The 22,749-nt window shown below is 39.5% G+C and overlaps 1 protein-coding gene across 6 annotated transcripts in view; it reads left to right on the top strand.

Annotated features, from left to right (window-relative positions):
- TTC29 (tetratricopeptide repeat domain 29) overlaps nt 1-22,749 on the top strand; it is a 245,195-nt gene that overhangs the window by 57,122 nt on the left and 165,324 nt on the right. For all 6 annotated transcript variants that reach the window (XM_081544279.1, XM_081544278.1, XM_081544277.1 and 3 more), the window contains exon 7: nt 20,708-20,920. In XM_081544279.1, coding sequence (XP_081400405.1) covers nt 20,708-20,920 — 213 coding nt within the window. The remainder of the gene's footprint in view (nt 1-20,707; nt 20,921-22,749) is intronic.

The following is a 22,749-nucleotide window of genomic DNA, read 5'->3' as shown; positions in this document are numbered from 1 at the left end:
TTCAAACTACCATACAACTGCACTCATTTCACATGCTAGCAAGATTATGCTCAAAATCCTTCAAGCTAGGCTTCAGTGGTACATGAACCGAGAAATTCCAGATGTACATGCTGGATTTAGAAAAGGCAAAGGAACCAGAGCTCAAATTGCCAACATCTGCAGAATCATAGGAAAAGCAAAGGAATTTCAGAAAAACATCTACTTATGGCCTCATGACTACGCTAAAGCCTTTGACTGTGTCACAACAAATGATGACTGTTTGATGAAACACAACAAACTGTGGAATATTCTTAAAGAGATGGGAATACCAGACCACCTTACTTGCCTACTGAGAAACCTGTATGTAGGTCGAGAAGCAACAGTTAGAACTGGACGTGGAAAAACAGACTGGTTCCAAATAGGGAAAGGAATACATCAGGACTACATCAGGAGTATATCAGGTGACAGGTATATTGTCACGCTGCTTATTTAACTTATATGCAGAGTACATCATATGAAATGCTGGGCTGGATGAATCACAAGCTGGAATCAACAACCTAAGATATGCAAATGATACCACCTTAATGGCAGAAAGCAAAGAGGAACCAAAGAGCCTCTTGATGAAGGTAAAAGAGAAGAGTGAAAAAGCTGGCTTAAAACTCAACATTCAAAAAACTAATATCATGACATCTGGTCCCATCACTTCATGGCAAATAGAGGGGGGAAAAGTGGAAGCAGTGACCTTCTGTTTTCTTGGGCTCCAAAATCACTGTGGATGGTGACTGCAGCCATGATATTAAAAGATGCTTGCTCCTTGGAATAAAAGCCATGACAAACTTAGCTTATTAAAAGGGAGAGACATTAGTTTGGTGATACAGGTTCATCTAGTCAAAGCTATGGTTTTTCCAGTAGTCATGTATGGATGTGAGGGTTGGACCATAAAGAAGGCTGAGAGCTGAAGAATTGGTGCTTTCAAACTGTAGTGTTGGAGAAAACTCTTGAGAGTCCCTTGGACAGCAAGGAGATCAAATCAGTCAATCCTAAAGGAAATCAATCCTGAATATTCATTAGAAGGACTGATGCTGAAGCTGAAACTCCAATATTTTTGGCAACCTGACGGGAAGCACCGACTCATTGGAAAAGACCCCAATGGCTGGGAAAGATTGAAGGCAGGAGAAGGGGGCAACAGAGGATGAGATGATTGGATGGCGTCTCGGACTCAATGGGCATGAGTTCAAGCAAACTGAGGGAGATAGTGAAGGGCAGGGAAGCCTGGCGTGCTGCAGTCACAAAGAGTCATGCACACAAAGAAAATAGAATTTCACGACTTAGCGGCTGAACAACAACAAATTATATACAATAAACTCTTATCCAGCCAGTCAAAATGCTATTTTCCAATGATTATAGTAATAAGAGCCATCACTGATTGAGTGCTATGTGTCAGTCACTATAAAAGTGCAAATTCTGGCCAATGGTTTATGAGTACTCACTTCCAGGCTGAAGCTTGGAGGAGCAGCTATGAGTCCTTCCTGTTACCTCTGTTTTTGCCATGGAGGAATTATGTTGAGATGGTGAAACCTTGAGTTGGAAGCAGCCTGTTCCCTGAATGAGCATTTGGAGGGGAGCTGCTCAAGAGAGTCACCCAATCCTAAGAGGACTTCACCTGGACAAGAAAATTACTTTGTCTAAGCCCCTGGGATTTCAGGGTCTGTTTACTGCCATGGTGCAGCCTCATCTAACTTCGACTGATTCAGTCTCCAACACTTACATGCCCTCATTTGAATGAAGGATTTCACAAGTCCTGTGAATGGCTTTTGGCTATTTCTCTGAAAATGTCACACTAAAGCTTTCCTTTGGGATGTGATATATAATGTCTTTGTGCTTTTCAAAAACTTCCTTTTTAACATTTTCAGATACTTTACAAATCTTTCTCAATTTACTAACATAACTTAGTCTCCCCAAAATTCCATTTCTATTTTTAATGTGGAAAACATAGTTGCATTTTACTTGTTTTGTAACATGTTTCTATATTGTTTGAATGTAATAGATGAGCAACATATTTATGATCCAGAAAATAAAAATAGGTGACTTTTAAAGCTCGCTGATCTAGAATCACTCCATCACAAGTCTGCAATAGTGTTTTGCCTGCTATCCAGGGTCCTAAACTATTTCAAGATCCCATGATTATCATTATTGAAGACTAAATCCAAGAGGAAATTGTGGTCTGCTTGGCTGATCCAGTCTTGAAGTGTTACGACAGAGACTCAGTACCTGATCATGGGTCTTAAAATCAGGATCCCAAACTTGAGCTCGCTCACTCAGTCTGGACTTCTCGTTCCCTTCGCTGAAATCTCTCAAAGCTCCCCCTAGGCTGATTCAGTAACTCAGCGTGGAAGAAGAACCAACCGTGGGAGCAAAGATGTCGAAAGTACACAAATAGCAGATGTGATTGTCAGCACTGAAAACTGCTCACAGAGACACCTCAGACAGTCATCAAATGAGGGCATTTAACCAATTTCACAGATTCTCTAGATGCCTTAGCTGAGAAATCAAGGGAGTCTGATCTGCTCCCCTCAAGACAACCTACCCTGAAAGTATCTCTGCCACTCAGCCCCACTGAGCCATCGTCTCAGGTAATGCACACAGCTGGAAACATCTGTGGACTTTCTCAGAACAGGTTCTCACTGCTGAAGTGCAGCTTTAGACACACATGTTGCATGTAGATCCTTACCATGAGTACTCAGACCCTCATTCTGTGCCTGTAGGGACGTTGTTGTTGTTTTAGTCGCTCAGTCGTGTCCAACTCTTTGCGACCTCATGCAAAGCCCACCAGGCTCCTCTGTCATGGAATTGAATACTGAAGTGGGTTGCCATTCCCTTCTCCAGGGGATCTTCCCAACCCAGGGATAGGACCCAAGTCTCCCACACTGCATGCAGGTATTTTTTTTTTTTTACCATCTGAGCCACCAGGAAGGCCTAGAGACATCGGGTGACCTCAAACCATACCAGTATATCTGCTCAAAAGAAAAAAGCCCTATAACCCTGCTCACCACCTAATATTTACAGGCTTCTGTATCCTTATATTTTTATCTTCCAGCTGCCCCAGCCTTGGGGCAGTGAGTCTGTGCAGGATGGTTGCCATTCTCAACCTGTTTTCTCAAGCAACAAATTTGATTGTTAATGTTGACTTAGACAACATTATTATGAAAATGCCGAGATCTCAACCCACACATCTTGCCCCTGAAGCAGAAGTAGTAACACCACCACAGATCGTGGGCTGTGGTAAAAGGAAAGCAGGCCGAGGGTACTATGCTCCCTGAAGTTCTACAGTCTCTCTCTCCCACCTAGAAAAAGCACCAGGATTCAAATGAGTAGGACTTTAAAAATGTGTACTCATTCACTCAGTCATGTCCGACTCTGTGCAACTCCCAAGAGCCCACCAGGCTCTTCTGTCCATGGGATTCTCCAGGCAAGAATACTAGAGTGGGGTACTATTTCCTTCTCCAAGGAACTTTTAAAAATGGATAAATCATCGTTATATGTTAAAAAAAAAAAAGTAAAGCATTCCAAAAGTTCAGTTGTTTCTTGTTATAAAAATTATTGGCAACACTTTTAGAATTGATCACGACACACAATTGGGCCTCAACACTGTTCAGGTTAGAGTTTCTGGCTCTGCTCAACCTGGAGTTTGACTCATAAATTTCCAGGACCCTTTTCATTGTTGCCGTCATCAGGCTGGCTTTCTTCCCTCCCACCTTGCCTTCTGTATCTCTCTGTGTACATTTGTATTTTCAGATCCATCATCTGCCAGACCATTAGACCCCCATCCTTCACTGGATGCCTCTTCAGAAAGTAAAGGAGCCCTCTGATCCCCACCCCGTCTCCTCTCTGATTGAGCTCAGATTCGCCACTGGCATAGGCTCCCACATGCACCTCACCCATAACCATGTCTGTGGTACTAGTTGTCTCTGGGTTTAGTGGGGTAATAAGCCTTTTTACACCCAGCCTGCAATCTCTTATCATGGAGCCACATTTGCTGCCCTGCCTGCCTTTGCTTCTCCAGTGTTGGTGCTGACAGCTCTCAGTACCTTACACAACCAAGACGGGACCATACTGCACGTGAGTCTGATACTCATTTGAGAGAAAATTTTCAATCACATTTGCTATGGATTGAACTGGGACCCATCAAGAGATGTTGAATTTTTTTTTTTTTTAAGAAAAGGCCTTCTTTTTAAAAATTTTATTTACTTTTTTGTTTTTGTCTGTCCTGGGTCTTCATTGCTGTGTGTCGACTTTCTCTGCTTGTGGTCAGTGGGGGCGACTCGCTAGTTGTGGTATGAGGGCGTCTCACTGCAGTGCCTTCTCTTGTTGAGGAGCATACTCCCCCCACCAGGGAAGTCCTTCTAGGTGCGGGCTTCAGTAATTTTGGCTTATGGGCTCTACAGCGTGGGTTGAGTAGTTAAGGCACAGGAACCTAGTTGCTCCCATGGCATTTGGAATCTTCTCCAACCAGGGATCAAACCAGTGTTCCCTGCATTGGCAGGCAGACTCTTAACCACTGGACCACCAGAGCAGTCCCCAGGAGGATGAATTCTCAACCTCAAGAACATGTGAATGTGACCTCATTTGGAAATAGAGTCTTGGCGAACGATTGAGTTGAAATGAGGTAATTAGGTGGCCCCAATCCGATATGACTGGCATCCTTATAAAAAGGGGAAATTCGGGTGCAAAGAAAGACATGTACAGAGGGAAGATGTTGTGAAGACATAAGCAGAACATCATCTACAGGCCAAGGACCAGGGGACCTCTCTGGTGGTACAGTGGTTAAGACTTCACCTTCCAATGCCAAGAGTACAGACTTGACCCCTGGTTGGAGAGCTAAGATCCCACGTGCCTCAGCCAAAAAAAAAAAAAAAAAAAAAAAAATCCAATGAATACCTGCTAGAAGTGAGGTATTGAACAGATTCTCACCCGCAACCTCCAGGAGGAACTAGCCTTGCTAACCCACACCTTGATTTTGGACTTCCAGCCTCCAGGACTATGAGACAGTAGATTCTGTTATTTAAGCCACCCAGTTTGTGGTACTCTGTTATAGCAGCCTCAGGAAACTGATACAATATTCGATATAGTGTCAGTGATTTTTATTAACTAAAAAAAAATGTTATTTTAGGAAAAAAGAAAGGAATATAATAATGGTCGGGTGATATAATTTGACATGAGAAGGATGTAATGTTCTCTTGTTTTAAACATTTATCATGGGTGGTGATCAATTGAATATTATCTAAAATAATATAAGGAGTTTTTTTTTAAAAACTCCTTAATATCTAATGTAAACAATCTCTTCATAGAGTTTTGGCTTTTTACCTTACTCTGTATTCCATTACAAAAAGGACTTCATTTGGTGAATATTTTTATTCTTCAGCATTTGAAATGAAATTTATCATCACAGTATTCAGTTCTCAAAAAAAAGTTAACATAATAATATAATCAAAGATTTTAATATTGTCAAAGATGCTACATCAAATGGATAGAAATTTCATGATAATTTCTTATTTGTCATGGAATAATGTTTGCCAGTTTATTAGAAAAACAGCCTTAATAACTAAAAGAAATGCAAAGGATATATCAGTTTTTAGTGTGGTGTTTATTTTCTCTTTCATTTTATTAAAAATTAATAGTGGCGTAAGCTCTGTTGAGAGGATTTAAAACCCATCAAACATACAAAATCTCAACTGAGACAGCCCTGGAGAAGGGCACCAGTGCTGTGGAATGGTGGCAGACTTATTTTGCTTTAAATGCTGTTTCACACGATTAGAATTGGTTCTTGTGTGTGTGCTATCTTTTATTTGGGAAGGGAAACTAGCTAATTTTAAAGATTTCATTGAGTTACGAAGTAAAGAGAAGGACAGAAGGTTTTTACAGTTGGTAAAAATAATAATGATGGAGATTAAAGAACTATTAAATCCAATCATATTGTTAATCATGAAGAAAAGTGGGGGGCATGTGAATTATTGATTGGTTCTTTGGATAGCAAGGGAAGTCCAAATCTACAAGGATATTGGAAACATGGGACAAAAGCTTTCATAAAGATATAAGTTGGAAGCCTGCAAATATTAAGTCATGGTTGATAGACATTGGATGACCATCTTGATCTGCACAGTTAACTGAAGGGCGTTTGAGCATCAGACTAGAGATGAAGTCTAGCAGAAGAAAAACTGTTAGATTGGACAATAGCCTTAGATTCTCTTTTGACACTGCTGTGTGCTAGACAACTATGTGTATCTGGGTAATTTATTTAATCATGGTGGACCTTGCTCTCCTTGTCTTTACAATGAGCGAGTGGGAGCAGATTGCTCTGAGTTCACTGCCAGCTCTACTTTGTATGGTCACTTAAATGGCTATTGAAAGATCAGTCCTTAAAACCCGTCAACTTCTTTAATTTTCCTTTAAAACATTAAGTGTATTTGAAAGGGGAGGCCTTGCTTCCATGAATAACTTTTCCGCTGCCTTTCCAAGAAGTGGGATTACTATTGTGTGTGCAGTAGGTGCTTAGTAGGTATATATTCTCCTGGTCTTAAGAGCCTGCAGGCTTTATCTGCTCATCCCTGTTGTTCCACCTGCATGCTGGGCTACTGCCTACAAACAAGGAAATTCTTTGAAGGGTGGTAGCTTGGGTGGGAAATAGAAGAAGAGAATTGTTTCCTGGGAATTAATTTTATAAGTGTTCATGATCTCTGCAGTTGATATTCAAGAAGAGATGCTATAGGGGTGACACTAAGGGTCAGGGAAAAGACCATTTAACACTTCTTAAAATGCGAAAACAAAGCAATCCTGGTTCCTTAAAATAATATATATATATTGCTGGTGATGATGTGAATCATTTAAATGGTTTTGGAAAGTAATATAGCAATGCATAGCAACTACAAAATCTTCTATACATCTTTATCCTCTAATTTCACTTCTAGAAATTAAAAAATATATATGGAAAAATACTCGAAGAGGTTAATTGTAACATCATTTATAATGGGGAAATAATCTAAATATTGAAGCACTAGACAAATGATTAAAGTATACATCTGTGCTTCCCAGGTGGCGCTAGTGGTAAAGAACCCACCTGCCAATGCAGGTGACATAAGAGACCTGGGTTCAATCCCTGGTTGGGGAAGATACCCAGGAGGAAGGTATGGCAACCCACTCCAGTATTCTTGCCTGGAGAATCCCATGGACAGAGGAGCGTGGCAGGCTGCATGCATTGCGGTCACAAAGAGTTGGACACAACTGAAGCTACTTAGGATGCATGCATGCCTCCCAAAATAAGGTGCAGCCTTTTATAATGCAATTATGAAAATACTTAGAATGGAGAGTATATCTGATAAAATAATTTAGGTAAGCAAACTTACCCAAATTATAGTCATCCCTTTATAACTGTGTAGATATTATGCATGGATAGAAAAGTAGAATGATACTTGATCAAAGTAAAAACATTTTGATTGACTGATGGTGTCATTGTTAGTAATTTTTGACATTTTTCCTTGTAGTGTTTCCTTCATGCTGATATAATATTTTTGCCCATAAAATAAGTAAAACATATATTGCATTATACTTTTGCTAAATATCACTTTTGTGTTTTATTAAATTATATTTTCAAAATTCTTCCATAACATTTTGAATCAGTGTTAGGGTCACTAATCATTCCAGTTTGCCTGAGACTGAGGGAGTTCCCAGGACTCCAGATGTTTAGTGTAGGAACGAAAAAAGTTCTGGTAAACCTGGAGGAATTGGTCATCCTAAAACATAATGGTGGTGCTAGTGGTAAAGAACCTGCCTGCCGATGCAGAAGACTTAAGCCAATGCATGTATCCCTGGGTCAGGAAGATCCCCTGGAGGATGAAATGGCAACCCACTGCAGTATTCTTGCCTGGAGAATCCCATGGAGAGAGGAGCCTAGTGGGCTACAGTCCGAAGGGTCGCAAAGAGTCAACTGAAAGCGATTTAGCACGTACACATGTAAGTACATTCACATTGTTGTGCAACTCTCACCATCATCCAGTTCCTGAATTTTTCACCTTCCTAAACTGAAACTCTGTCCCCATTAAACACTAAGTCCCCATTCCCCCTCCCCACCCCAGTCCCCGGCATCTGCCAGTGTACGTTCTGACCCTGTGAATTTGACTAGATCTAGGTACCTCATATGGGCTTCCCTGGTGGCTCAGACGGTAAATCTGCCTGCAATGTAGGAGACCCGGATTTGATCCCTGGGTCAGGAACATCCCTTGGAGAAGGAAATGGCAACACACTGCAGTATTCTTGACTGGAGAATTCCATGGACAGAGGAGCCTGGTGGCTACAGTCCATGGGGTCGCAAAGAGTCAGACACAACTGAGTGACATATAAGTGGAATCAAACTGTATTTGTCTTCACATACTGTGTATTGAAATGCATTTTTAAGGTTTACTTAAAAGGTCCTAGCGTCTTAAAAGTCCCTTTGGAGGAAACTTTTCCAAAAAGATTCTCTGGAAGAGCAAACACATAATTCTGTTCAGGTTTCCTAGTAACCATGTGAAATAAATCCAGTCCAGAAAGTGTCTAAGTATGAGCATCGATTTCTCTCAACACCCACCCTTCACTGAGGCTTTTAGACTGACTGCAGGCCTGTGAAAGCAGCTCCTCTTTAATCTCTGCATGATTTCAAGACTTACTACTTCCAGTATTTCGTTTCCTGGGTAAATTCCAAGACTGGATTTCGGAAATGGGCACTGGTATACATTATCTAAGGTGCATCTGACTTGATCAATATTAGAAACTGAGTCACTTTATATTTGAATAAAAGTGACTGTCATAGTTTAAAAGGCTTTTTTTTTTTTTCAGAAGTTAAGTGAATTAGCATTGCTATTTCTACATAAATTAGTTGTCACTTTTCGGGGCATGTCAGTTTATTCTCCATCTACCATGTGTACATGTTCCTAAGACCTTATAGTATTTAATGAAGAGATCCTTTTTAAGTATTGATAGCCACGAGAAAATTATTCCATGTTTGATCTGTGTTAAAGAATCAAAGTCCAAGATCTTTGAATGGAACTTAGAATAAAAATGTAATTAGGTTACATCCCTAAAGTCTGATATATCTTTAAACAAGACTGCAAATGAAACTTTATTAGAGCTTCAAATGAATTATTTCATTGCCTTTTTTTTAAATTCATTTTCTTCCCCTTTTCTTTCATGTCTGTATTACTGACATTGCGGCTTGTATTTTACCTGTCTTTTTCAGGGTGATTTAATTATTTACTGCTTAATGAGTAGTACAGAGAGGAAGCTTCATTCAGAGGTGCCTGCTCTGTAGTGGGTTTCTCTTTTTTTTCAAAGCTTTGCAAGGAGGTCTTGAATAGAGGCACCAAGGCTGCAATTCTTGCCCCACTGAATACACTGTTCTGAAAACAGTATTTCCTCTTGTCTCTCTGAGCAGAGGCACTGCCCCAGGAATATCTCCTAGGAGGGGCCACTGACCAAGAGTGAGAGGGGTGCTAGGCACAAGCTGGATGAAGTGTGCTGTTTCCAACTAGTGTCTTAGAGGCTTTCCATTTGAATAAGTGATACTGTTCCATAACATTTTATATTTGAAGCATTCCATAGAAGAGGCTCATCCGGGGTGCTGACACAGCTTTTTCAGTGCCCCTTTCAGCCACCCACTGAGGTTGGCATTGCTGTCCTTGTCTCAGAACCTTCAAAGAAAGGGTGGAAGAGGTCTGATGATATCATGGCATTGGCGTCTTTGCTTTTAAGTCAAACATTGGACAGTTTCCAAAAATGGGTCACCTTGAACAAGCAAAGCCATCATGAACTTTGGACGTCAGCTCTGCCACCTGCTTGACATGTGAATTTAGGCCAGAGAAGCCCTGATGCTCATTTTCTTTATCCCTAAAATGTACATACTATTATCACACATATGTGAAATCTAAAAAACAAATGAAGATAACAAAATGGAAGCAGACTCCCAGATACAAAGAACAAAGTAGAGGTTACCAGTGAAGAGATAGGTACAAGATAGGGGTAGGGAATTAAGTGGTACAAACTGCTATGCACAAAACAAGTAAGCTATAAGGGCATATTGCACAGCACAGGGAATGTAGCTGATTTTCATAACATTAATAATCTGTAAAAATTTGGAACACTGTTGTACAACAGAACTAATATAGTATTGTAAATCAACTATACCTCAATAAAAAGTAAAGATTTTAAATAAGATGAAGATGCATATATATGCATATATGCACATCTGATATATTGGGTTGGCCTATATATATATATATATGTATATGTCAGTCCAGTTCAGTCGCTCAGTCATGTCCTACTCTTTGCGACCCCATGAATTGCAGCATGCCAGGCCTCTCTGTCCATCACCAACTCCCGGAGTCTACCCAAACCCATGTCCATCGAGTCGGTGATGCCATCCAACCATCTCATCCTCTGTCGTCCCCTTCTCCTCCTGCCCCCAATCCTACCCAGCATTAGGGTCTTTTCCAATGAGTCAACCCTTCGCATGAGGTGCCCAAAGTATTGGAGTTTCAGCTTCAACATCAGTCCTTCCAATGAACACCCAGGATTGATCTCCTTTAAGATGGATTGATTGGATCTCCTTGCAGTCCAAGGGACTCTCAAGAGTCTTCTCCAACACCACAGTTCAAAAGCATGTGTATAGATATATACATATCAACTACTATTAGTGCTAGGCACATGGTAAGGACTCCACTAATGTTATTTTTCTCCCTCCATACTCACCTAAATAGATTACTTTCAGTTAGTTGTTGTTTAGTCACTAAGTTGTGCCCAGCTCTTCGCAGTACCGTGGACTGTAGCCCATCAGTCTCCTCTGTCCGTGGAATTCTCCAGGCAAGAACACTGGGGTGTGATGCCATTTCCTTCTCCAGTGGATCTTCAAGACCCAAAGATCGAACCCGTGTCTTCTTTACCACAGGCGGATCCTTAACCACTGAGCCACCAGGGAAGCCCTTCAGTTAGTTAGGTTTTTGTAATATCCAAAATTAGCAGATACTTATTTCAATCAGAACAGCCATGTATAGGGGGAAATCCTCTTCATTCCCTTCCATCAGTATCTACACTCCACACCTTTCTCTTGGCTCATGTAACCATAGTACATGTCATCAGAAGGTGGTTTATTTAAAATCATGAGCAATCTGTAATTCAAGTAAGAATTACATGATTGATCAAGTCCAGAGCAAAATAATTCATTATTTGACCTAATGTCAATATTCACTGTATTTCTCCTTAGACTTTCATGTTTGTCAACACTTTTTACTTACTATTTTAAGATGAGGTTGCTGCTGCTGCTGCTGCTAAGTCGCTACAGTCGTGTCCGACTCTGTGCGACCCTATAGACGGCAGCCCACCAGGCTCCGCCGACCCTGGGTTTCTCCAGGCAAGAACACTGGAGTGGGTTGCCATTGCCTTCTCCAGTGCATGAAAGGGAAAAGTGAAAGTGAAGTCGCTCAGTCGTGTCCGACTCTTAGCGACCCCATGGACTGTAGCCTACCAGGCTCCTCCGTCCATGGGATTTTCCAGGCAAGAGTACTGGAGTGGGGTGCCATTGCCTTCTCCTAACATGAGGTAGAAAGCTCTATAAGCTTTTTAATGGCTAGTATTAATTTCCTGTTGTTTATATAGCGTACAAGTGGTTTACCTTTAAAAAATTATTGGAGTGATTTCAATACTTCCAAGTGTGAACATTTAAGAGCAAAGCTGCCTAATGCTTAATCCCTAGAAATTATAACACTTGGATAGAAAGTACTATCTGAGCATAACATTAAGTGTGTTATAAGTTTGTGCACCATGTCCACCACTGACCACAATTCAGCTATCTAAAATCACAAGCAACAGCAGTTAGTAACAGTTCCTCCAGAATATTTTGGAAGTCCAGGCAAATTTTTTGGAATTTAAAAATTAACTCACCAGCATTGCCAACATCAGTGATAATGGCTGTGGTGAATTTCTCCCATGCCTTCCTTCCTGTCTTCCTGGGATCTATTTTCATTGTCTGGTTTAGTGACCTGTATTCTTTAAAAGAGGCATGGTAGCACACCTACAACATCTATCTGAAATCTTTGCTCAAAATGATAAAGGATTCCAGCTTTTAAATAGCACCTTGAAAGTGAAAGTGTTAGTCATTCAGTCGTGTTCGACTCTTTGTGACCCCATGGACTGTAGCCTGCCAAGCTCCTCTGCCCATGGAATTCTCCAGGCAAAAATACTGGAGTGGGTTGCTATTTCCTTCTCCAGGGTTTTTTTTTCTTCCCAACCTAGGAATTAAAACCAGGTCTCCTGCATTGCAGGCAGATTCTTTACAGACTGAACCACCACCTTACATTTTCTCTAGACATCCCAGGGTAGCTACTCAATAGTTACGGGCACATTGTCTTCCTAGTTTATTAGGGATGCTGTTGAGTTTCAGAAACAAAATATTTGTTTTCTGGCATTCCATCTTGCAGTGGTGTGCAGTGGGTTAGAACACAGAACAGATCTCCCCTGATAAGAGATAAATCCTTAAAAGTGATAGTTTCCATTGGGAAGTATGACAGACCCTTAATATTTCAGCATGGATCATGCCGTTATAATTATCATAATTGAATGTTAAAACCCAAAGATAATATAAATTGTTCATGCAGTTAAACTGAAATGGAAAGCAGTGTCTTTTGTTTTAATAAAAAGGCAATAATAACATTTTTCTCTTTTTGCTGCTGTTCAATATTGCTTCTAGCAGAGTTTATGCCTACATCATACACAATAGTACCAACCACCAAAGATGTCCAGTAGCTTCAGATTAGAATGTAATATAAGATACATAAAGCTTTATTGTTCCTTTAGGTTGTTGTTTTAGGCCAAAGTGGAATATTTCCTTAAATTCTTCAGCAAATGTGCACCATTTACAACTAAATATGCTTATGACTTATAACAAGGCTGCTGAAGAAATAGGCCTTATGGGCCTGTCAAATTATTCTCGTGCAGTTGTTCCTGTAGCATTATTTTTACTGGCAAATGTACAAGTTGATAGAAAAGGAAATAATTAGCTACTTTCAGAATTGCTGATGCATGGAGCTAAAGCATGCCAGCCTGGGCGTCTTAGAGATTGTGACATTTGAAATTACCTGAACAATACCAGAGCCATCTTTGGACATAATTAACACCTTGCCTAATTAATGTCAGGTCTAGACAGAGTCACAGTCTATTTATGAAATATTATTTTATTTCAAACTTGCTTTCACCTTTATTATATTGCAAACTTTAGATTCATGTGCTGTTTTCTTAAGTGGAGCAACTTCTTTTTTTTTCTTTTTCTTTTTTTCTTTTCCCTCCCCCTTCGAGTAATCAATGCACTGCTGAATGAGTTCATTTTAATGCACTCAATCATGCCTCTAATGTTCGTAGCTTACGGGCGCAAGCATCAGTAATGCAGGAATGTTATATGGCTTTAGTTTGGGCCATTTCATAAAATATTCATGGAATCAAAAATGTGCATCAAAATAGCGGCTGGGAGAATTACATTTATGTTCCTGCTTTTATGGCAGCTTCACATTTAAACCCATTTGTGTTAATATCTAGTCAATCTTCCTACTTTAAAAAAAAAACTAAAATGGGAGAGCCCATATACATTCTCCTTTGCTTAATATTTGTTCTAGACATCTGCTGTCATACAACAAATATCTATAAACTTTCAGAGATGTTGTGCCAGGAAAGAGGGGTAAGCAGCAATTTGGGTAACACCCAAATGTATAAAACCTTGTTTTCTCTACATAATGTTTGTCTTAACATCCTACCAAACATTTTGCAGTTTACAACACTGTCCAGGTTTTTGTTTGTATTTTTAAATAAATGGGGGGATTTCTTGTTTATGTGGGCTTTGGGTAAAGGGAACTCCTTTGTAGTAGTTTTATTTTAAGAGTACACTTTCTTTTAGATGAAAAACTATAAACATATGCCAACCTTGTTGTTTCTGTAGATGTTGTATAATTGTTTAAAAAAGCAAAAACAAACCAGAAAAACCAAGAGATTCTTCTCGTATGCAATCGCCCACAGTGTGTCTCCCTGTATGATATGTTTTACATATCACACTCTCCAACAGTGTGATATCTTTTCTGATAGTATCTCATGTTCTTGAGATAAATTGATTATTAATGGCAGACCATCTCCAGTCACTCCCACAAAACGTCTTGGCTCCATTTTCTTCTGTGATCAACTTGAAATATGAGTGGATGCTCTGGATTTTTGTTCTGGTGTAGAACCAGGCACTCCTAGTGATGAGACAGGGCATGTCTTCCTTATCCTGTGATCTTTGTTATTCATAATGATGAGTAATTCCTGGTGCAAGAAGATAAAGCTCATGGCCCTCAGGATACCTTTACCATCTATGAATGTGCCTGAATCCTCCTCTCTTTGGTTTTCAGTAAACTTTTTACTTTTGTGATACCTTGTTCTAATTGTTTTTCTTCTCTCCGCCCTCTTTCTCAATGAAAAGTAATGTTAATGCCTGAAAATGCCAAAGAAGGATGATTATCTAGACACTTGTCCTTCAGCAAGATTGATGGTGGGATCTGGGACTCTTGCCTGGTCCTGATATATTGAAGCTCATTTGGTGACAAAGGGCAGACATGCTGAACATGCTGAAGAAGCTGTAAAGGGCTGCCATGAGCCAAACTTGAAAATCTGACTTAGGATCTTCATTTATCTATACATTTAGCTTTGTCAAAATAATCACTGGATTGATGACCTTTTATACTATTTCTCTCAGGTATATTAAATTTAGAATTTTTAGATAAAAACAGGATGCATTATGTCCTAATAAATATCTAATTGATATTAATATGAGTCTTTACTCATAAAGTAAGAAAATCTTTAAAGTCCTGTTCACCACTGGAAATATAAATTGGATGGAAATGATAACATTGTTAGTCATGCTTAAAGGAAAATATTTTCCTATTTAAATTAATATGCTCCCTTCATAGACATTTTAATATTTTTAAATCATATATTATACCATATCATAATATGTACTTTCAAATTCTTACCAGCCTTTAGAAATTACAGCCAGGTCATTTCTGTGCTTATGATTATTTGGATCAAGTCCTTGCTGGCTTACTTACTCTCCCATTTGCAGCTGGATAACTTTAGAAATGATTCCCTACATTCGAGAAGGGCTGGACAACTTCTCTTCCTTTTTGTATGCACCTTGGTTTAAAACAGTGCTGATCACTACTATATATAAAATAGAGAACTAATGAGGACCTACTGTATAGCACAGGGAATTCAATGCTCAAAATAAACTATATTGAAAGAGAATCTAAGAAAGAATGGATATATGTATATGAATAACTGATTTCCTGTGCCTTACACCTGAAACTATCACAACATTATAAATGAACTGTGCTCAATAAAAATTTAAAAATAAATAAACAGCTGATCAGAACCCCCTGGGACCTCTTCTGTGGCAAAGTGGTTGAGGAAGCAGACATAAAGCCATGAGTAGCTGGATGTGATCACAGGTTGGGACTATGTATGTGACATCCTAGGTACCCTCACCCCATGGATGTCACCTCACAGTTTAGGTTAAAGTAGAGAATTTAGATGCGGACTACAGAGCTGGTTGTACATTAGACTCCCTCAGGGAGAGCACTGAAAAGCACATCAGTATGTAGTGTCTGTTTGTTCATGTCGGAAGTTCTTGTGGCTACCTGAATAGGGGCACAGAGTTATAGACCTGGAAGATACTAGAAACTCCAGCATGTAACATCCAGAATGTAACTCCAGCATTGTTTTAACTTGAGAAATTTATGTCCCAACAATCTAACTTACTCCATCTAAGTTTTCTGACTTGTTCTGATATGGTAGAACCAAGCTCTATGGGTCGTTTGGTGAGCCTGGATTTAAATCTTAAACATCATCTTTTAGCAATATGAGTCATTTAATGTTTGTGAGCCTTAGTGTCCTTTTTGGTGTAAAAATAAAAATCATATTTATCGCACCTGTTCTGAAAGATTAAACAGGATAATGTATGAGGGGAAAAAACCTTTTTCGACTAGCAGCCATCACTCTTTGAGAAACAGTAGTTCTCTGTACCTTTTACTGAGTATCTTGGCCTAGGCTCCTTTCTAATAGCAGAACCCAAGTACATAAGAGTGTAACTTTGGCTGGTAATTATCAGCTAGGCAGTACACTGATACTAGTCCCCACTACTTAATCAAAAATCAAACTCAACTGAAAAGTCTACTTCTCAATCATTCCAAGGCCCCCTTCCATACTGGTCAACTGAAACCAATGTCCCAAGAACCTCTCTTATTTCATTTCTGCATAGACAGCCTGTGCAGGAAATCTGATGACATCAGTAACTGGGAGGGAAGTCTGGCTAGTTTGGAATACTGAGACACAGTCTCCACCTTTCCCCTGCCTTCCCCATCTTCATCCGCCTCCCCATTTCCTCAACATCTCCTTTCCCCACTTTCCCCCTCCCTTCCCCTTACTTCCCCTTTCTGCCTGATGTGGATCAAATCTTGGACCCAGTTATCACTTCTCACATACTGTCTACATCATTATGCATCATTTGCATCTCATTATAATTAGTTGAGTTACCGAGAGCTTCCTCTCCTGGCTGTCCTTCTGGAATTCTTAGTGAATCTGTTATTGTATAACACACCCTTGAACCCTCTTTCCATATGGTTACTGTGTGCGACCACAGATGCTGTCAGGCCCTTCTTAGTCTCCTTTATAGTCCCCAATTTTTTTTTTTGGAATTCTCTGGTTTATTCACAGTTCCCTGTATACATCCATCCCTGTTCACATGACCAAAGAGAAATATGTATCCATACTTTATGAATAGATGGATGCTGGATGAAAAAAAAAGAACTCTCATATACAATCTTTCCAGGGATACAGAGCTATACTTCACAGGCAGAAATATAGTTAACAGAGGAAGCATAACACACATATATGTCAATGCTCCATTCGAGTTTTAAAAAAGAAATGCGAGTCATGGGTATTTGGGGAAAGGTGTTTCTCCTGAGTGGTGCAGGAGGATAGGGGTGAAAAACTGTGCCAGCTTTTGTGGGAGGTAAGAGAAAATTTGTCAGTTAGATGTAAAGACAGAACAGGAAACTTCAACCTTGAGTATTTGTATCAAAATGAAAAAGAACTGGGCATTATGTTAAAATAGCTCCTATTACATGTTTCTTTTAATACCCTGAACATATTTTGATGCTAGAAACAGTAGCAAATGCCAGTAATCAGAAAGAAAAACAGAAAACAAACCACTCATCACCCATATAACACTGATGCTGCTTTGTAAATATTTTCTGATGATTTTCAGTATTTTCACTTACCATAAGCACCTGCCATATAATCAAATATTCTTCTGTAGTATCATATTTATGGCTTTGTAGTCTTTTATCATGTGAAAATTTCATAATACAAGTTTATAAACAGCTCAGCATCAGAAGCCACCCCCTCCCACATTTCTTTGCTGATACACCCTCCTTCTGCAAGGGGCTCAGACTGGTCATGTCTTCATTGAGTTTTTGTACAGCTCATTTCCTGATTATATATCTCTGTTGTGTTTCTTTGAAAATACTACTTCTTCATATGTGCATTTTGATATTTATTTTGATAACAAATTCAATGCAAACATCAGTTCAGTTCAGTCACTCAGTCGTGTCTGACTCCTTGCGACCTCATGGACTGCAGCACGCCAGGCTTCCCTGTCCATCAGCAACTCCCGGAGTCTACCCAAATTCATGTCCATTGAGTCAGTGATGCCATCCAACCATCTCATCCTCTGTCGTCCCCTTCTTCTCCTGCCTTCAATCTTTCCCAGCATCAGGGTCTTTTCTAGTGAGTCAGTCAGAAGAAATTATATGCAATAGTCATAGCAGGGGAGTGTTCAACCTGTAATGTGCAATGCATCTTTTTTCCCATTGTGTATTTTTATAGCTTTATTGAGATGTAACTGACATATAATATAGGATTAATGTGTACAATATGTTGATTTGATACAGTTACATGTTGCAAAATGATTCTGACTATAGGGTTAGTTAACACCTCTAATCATGCATCTTTTTTAAGGAAATTGAGCCTAATATGTCCTACGTAGGGTCCTTAAATCAGTCATAATATATTCATCAGGACTCAACTACATATTTTGTTGGAAGAATATGTTGTACTTAAAAGAAAAATAAATAGTGGTTATATTTCATTTGGCCTGTGGATTTTTAAAAAATATTATCACTATGCCAACTGGTAACAGTAGCTATGTTTATCAGATATTGAACACATATTAATTCATTTCTCACAATAACACCTTGAATAGTTACACTATAATCTTGTTTGCAGAAGCCTTAAATTTGGGCACAGAGAGGGTAGTAATTAGCCTGAGGCCAAACAGCAGAAGGGCTTCCCAGGTGGTGCTAGTGGTAAAGAACCTACCTGCCAGTGCAGGTAGACGTTAAGAGATGCAAGTTCGATCCCTGGGTCAGGAAGATACCCTGGAAGAGAGCATGGCAATCCACTCTAGTAGTCTTGCTTGGAGAATCCCACGGACAGAGGAGCCTGGTGAGCTATGATCCATTGGGTCACATAGAGTTGAACACAACTGAAGTGACTTAGCATGCATGCATGCAAACAGCAGAAATGGCAAAAGTGGTATAGGAACTCAGACTCGACTTGGAGCCTACAGATACTCTTAAATACTATTATTGGAATATCTAGATGTGAGTGCTTTTTCAGTTAATTTCAATTAAGTAACTCCAATACCATAACAGAATATTTATATTACAGGATTTTGTGCGCATTTCTACAGGTCAATTCACGAGTGAACTACAGTCTTATAGCGGGGAACTACAATCTACCCTTCCAGAAATGTGCTTGCTCACATTTTGAGGAATCAAATGACTTTAAGTTAGAGTTTTGGCTTTGAGAAGACTTATTTTCAACTATATTATAAAATATAATTCAGAAGGGCAGTTTTTACCTTTTATTATGTAAAATTAAGCCGAGTATACAAAGTCTCCTTGGAAAGTTCAGACTTTCAGAAGTAGTTTAAAGCTCCATAATATTTAAATTTGAAATATGTAGCAAATGCACCCTCTCTCAAGATACCTCAGTTATTGAGAATGAAGAATTGCTGCTTTACTGGTATAACAGGACAGCAGAGGGGTTTAGAACATGGGCTCTGGAATCAGACTGCCCAGATCTGCTAAGCCACAGGCCGTGCAATCTTGGGCAAAATCATTTTTTTAAATCAATTATTTATTTATTTATTTATTATTTTTATTTTTTTTTAGCTGTGCGGGGTCTTTGTTGCTGCATGGGATTTTCTCTAGTTGCAGCAAACAGGGGCTACCCTCTAGGTGAAGTGCTTGGGCTTCTCATTGCGATGGGTTCTCTTGTGGAGCACGCATCTCTAGGGTGCTCAGGCTTCAGGGGTTGTGGCACATGGGCTCAGCAGGCTCTAGATTCCCAGGCTCTTGTGATTCCCAGGCTCTAGAGCACAGACTCGATAGCTGTGGCCCACAGACCCAGTTGCTCCACAGCATGTGGAGTATTCCCGGGTCAGGGATCAAACTCATGTCTCCTGCATTGGCAAGTGAATGCTTTACCACTGAGCCACCAGGGAAGCCCATGGGCAAAATTCTTAACCTCAGTCTTTTCTTCTGTAAAATGGAATCATAACAAATCTATATTCTATAGGACTCTTTTGATGATTAAATGAGAAATGCATATATAGTACACAACAACCATTCCTCGCATGCATAATGTTGAGTAAATAAATGTTAGCTAATATGATTCTTGTTAGTAATTATTACTTAACATTCACACCATCTTTAAACATATTCAATTCTCATTAATTTCTACTAGCCCAAGTGTATCCCTTTAACAAGTGTCTGTCCAAAATCAGTGCTGACTGTTTGCAATAGCTAGGACATGGAAGCAACCTAGATGTCCATCGGCAGACGAATGGGTAAGAAAGCTGTGGTACATATACACAATGGAATATCACTGGACTATTAAAAAGAACTCATTTGAATCAGTTCTAATGAGGTGGATGAAACTGGAGCCTATTATACAGAGCAAAGTAAGTCAGAAAGAAAAGCACCAATGCAGTATATTAATGCATTTAGAAAGACGGTAACGATAACCCTATATGCGAGACAGCAAAAGAGACACAGATATAAGAACAGACTTTTGGACTCTGTGGGAGAAGGTGAGGGTGGGATGATTTGAGAGAATAGCATTGAAACATGTATATTATCATATGTGAAATAGATCAGCAGTCCAAGTTCAATGCATGAAACAGGACACTCAAAGCTGGTGCACTGGGACAACCCTGAGGGATGGGATGGGGAGGGAGTTGGGGGGAGGTTCAGGATGGGGGTCATATGTACACCCATGGCTGATTCATGTCAATGTATGGCAAAAGCCACCACAATATTGTAATTAGCCTCCAATTAAAATAAATGAATTAATTTAAAAAAATCAGTGCTGAATCTCAGATCCATATTGAGATAGCTCCTTTCAGTCAGCTGAAGTCCTCTTCAGCCTTAGAAAGACTTGAATGCATTCCATGGTTCCACCCTCCTTCATCCCACTTTAATAGTAAAGCACAAGAAGTATTCAAAATATTTGAAGCTGTGTTCTGGTCTGTGGTTGGTATTTATGAATGGCTTTTATTCCTCAGGTCAGTTTCTGGAAGCTGCGGAGCATTATGAAGCCTTCCATCAATTGACGCAAGGGCGGATATGGAAGGATGAGACAGGCCGTGTTCTCAACTTGTTGGCCTGCGAGAGTCTCCTGAGGACCTACAGATTACTCTCAGACAAAATGCTGGAAAATAAAGAATACAAACAGGCCATCAGAATTCTAATAAAAGCTTGTGAAATAGCCAAAGAAGGTGGGTGGAAAAGAGCACTCTCACACTGCTGCCTTTAATGGGCAGACGCTGCTTCTCCCAAGAGGGAGGTAAAACCCGTCAAGTGTTTGGGTGATTATTTCCTATGAAATGCAGAGACGAATGCCATCAATATACTTTCAAGTTTCACTGTAAAACAGAGGGGCTTAGTGCTGACAACAAGAAATCCATTAGTTTCTTGAAAGCTTTATCTCCAAAATTGCAACCCTCTGGGAGTAATGTGATAAACCAATAAACCCATAATGAGAAGGTAAGGTCATTTGCAAAAGTTAAGGGTGTGTGTGTATGTATGTGTGTGTGTGCGTGCATGTGTGCACACACACATGTGCATGCTTAAAGTCATATATTTCTTAAAATCTGAGAGACCTTTCACTGTTTGTAAATTCCCTTTTGTCAGGTAATAGGAAATGTATGATGGATATTAAGTTAGGAGTAACAGGAAGATGAGGTTTAATATATTTTAGACCCTTGCCTGTCAAAGTGTGTGGCCTTTGGACACACAGCATCAGCATCACCTGGAAGCTTGTAAGAAACGCAGCATCTCTGTCCCCACCCCAGACCGACTGCATCGGGATCTGTAGGTTTGCAAGATCCCCAGGTGATTCATATGCACACTCACAGCAATGAAAATGCTTTTGTGAGAGCTGATCACATGCTTGATGTTCTATATCATTTGCATATGTATAAAATATAAAGAAAAATTTGGAACATACACTCATAAGCTTTTACTTTGTGAGATGCAAAGTAAAATAAATTACCTCAGAGTAATTTATTAATAGAGTAGCCCTTTCATGAAGGAGGAAAAGATGGAAGTTATGCCCTTGAACCAAAGTTCATTAGCTTGTGTTTATATTGAATCAGTTGGTTTACTGAGTAACAAATGGCTTATTTGGAGTAAACAGGGCTGATTTTCTGGGTTTGATTTTAATTTTTCAAAGAGCGAAAGTAAAATCTTAGCTTATTCTCTCTGTTACTTTTTAAAAATATTATTAGTTGAAATAAATATAACATTGAAAGATGTATCCCAGCAAATGAACTGCTTTTGAATGAATGGTGATCAAGTACCTTCCCCAAAGGGGTAAACACTGACATGAATAGTTAGCTCTTAGATCAGTTTCAGTAGCTAACTTTAGTCATGCGAAAAGTTATGTGGAATTTTAATGTAAGTTAATGTTATCAGTTAGGAAAAGGTATTTCACTTTAGGTTCACATTTGCTAAATTCTAAGGTAATTCACAAAGAAAGCAAAGTTCTTAGAGTCTCTTCCAATAGTCAGAGCCTGCCAAGCAGTCTCCTTTATGAAAGCATCTCTCACTTTCCAAAGGACAGATAAAGAGAATAGGCGAAAACCAACTTCTTATGCTGAAATAATTTTGAGTATCTTTTGAAACCAATAAATATTTATGCCCATATTTTTCATATAAGAAAGAACACAAGTTAAAAGATGGCACAGTATATCACAGAGCTCTGACAACTGCTGAAATGCTCTGGAACAAATCGTCCCTTCTTGTTGCCTTCTACTTTGGTCAGGGAGCCTGAAGCAGCAAGCTGATGATTGCATGCCTTGCCTCCCACACTGGATTACATTGTATTTGAAGAGGACCGATACCCATAGTGCACCAGCTCCTTTGTTAGGGCGCCTTCGTGTAATGCACAAGTATAGCATCAGCCATACAGTGGTCTCATGACTCTAGTATTCTATTGTTTTCATATTTCAGTCATCATTGGTCTTTAGTAAATTCACAAAGTTGTACAAACATCAACACTAATGCCATACTCACTAGAAGTCATGCCCACAACTTTCTTCCCCTG

The sequence above is a fragment of the Giraffa tippelskirchi genome, chromosome 11 (genome assembly GCF_054371585.1).
Source record: "Giraffa tippelskirchi isolate mGirTip1 chromosome 11, T2T-mGirTip1v1.2.pri, whole genome shotgun sequence".
NCBI lineage: Eukaryota > Metazoa > Chordata > Mammalia > Artiodactyla > Giraffidae > Giraffa > Giraffa tippelskirchi.
The sequence above is the reverse complement of the archived record's forward strand: the minus strand, read 5'-3'. Positions and strand labels throughout refer to the sequence as shown.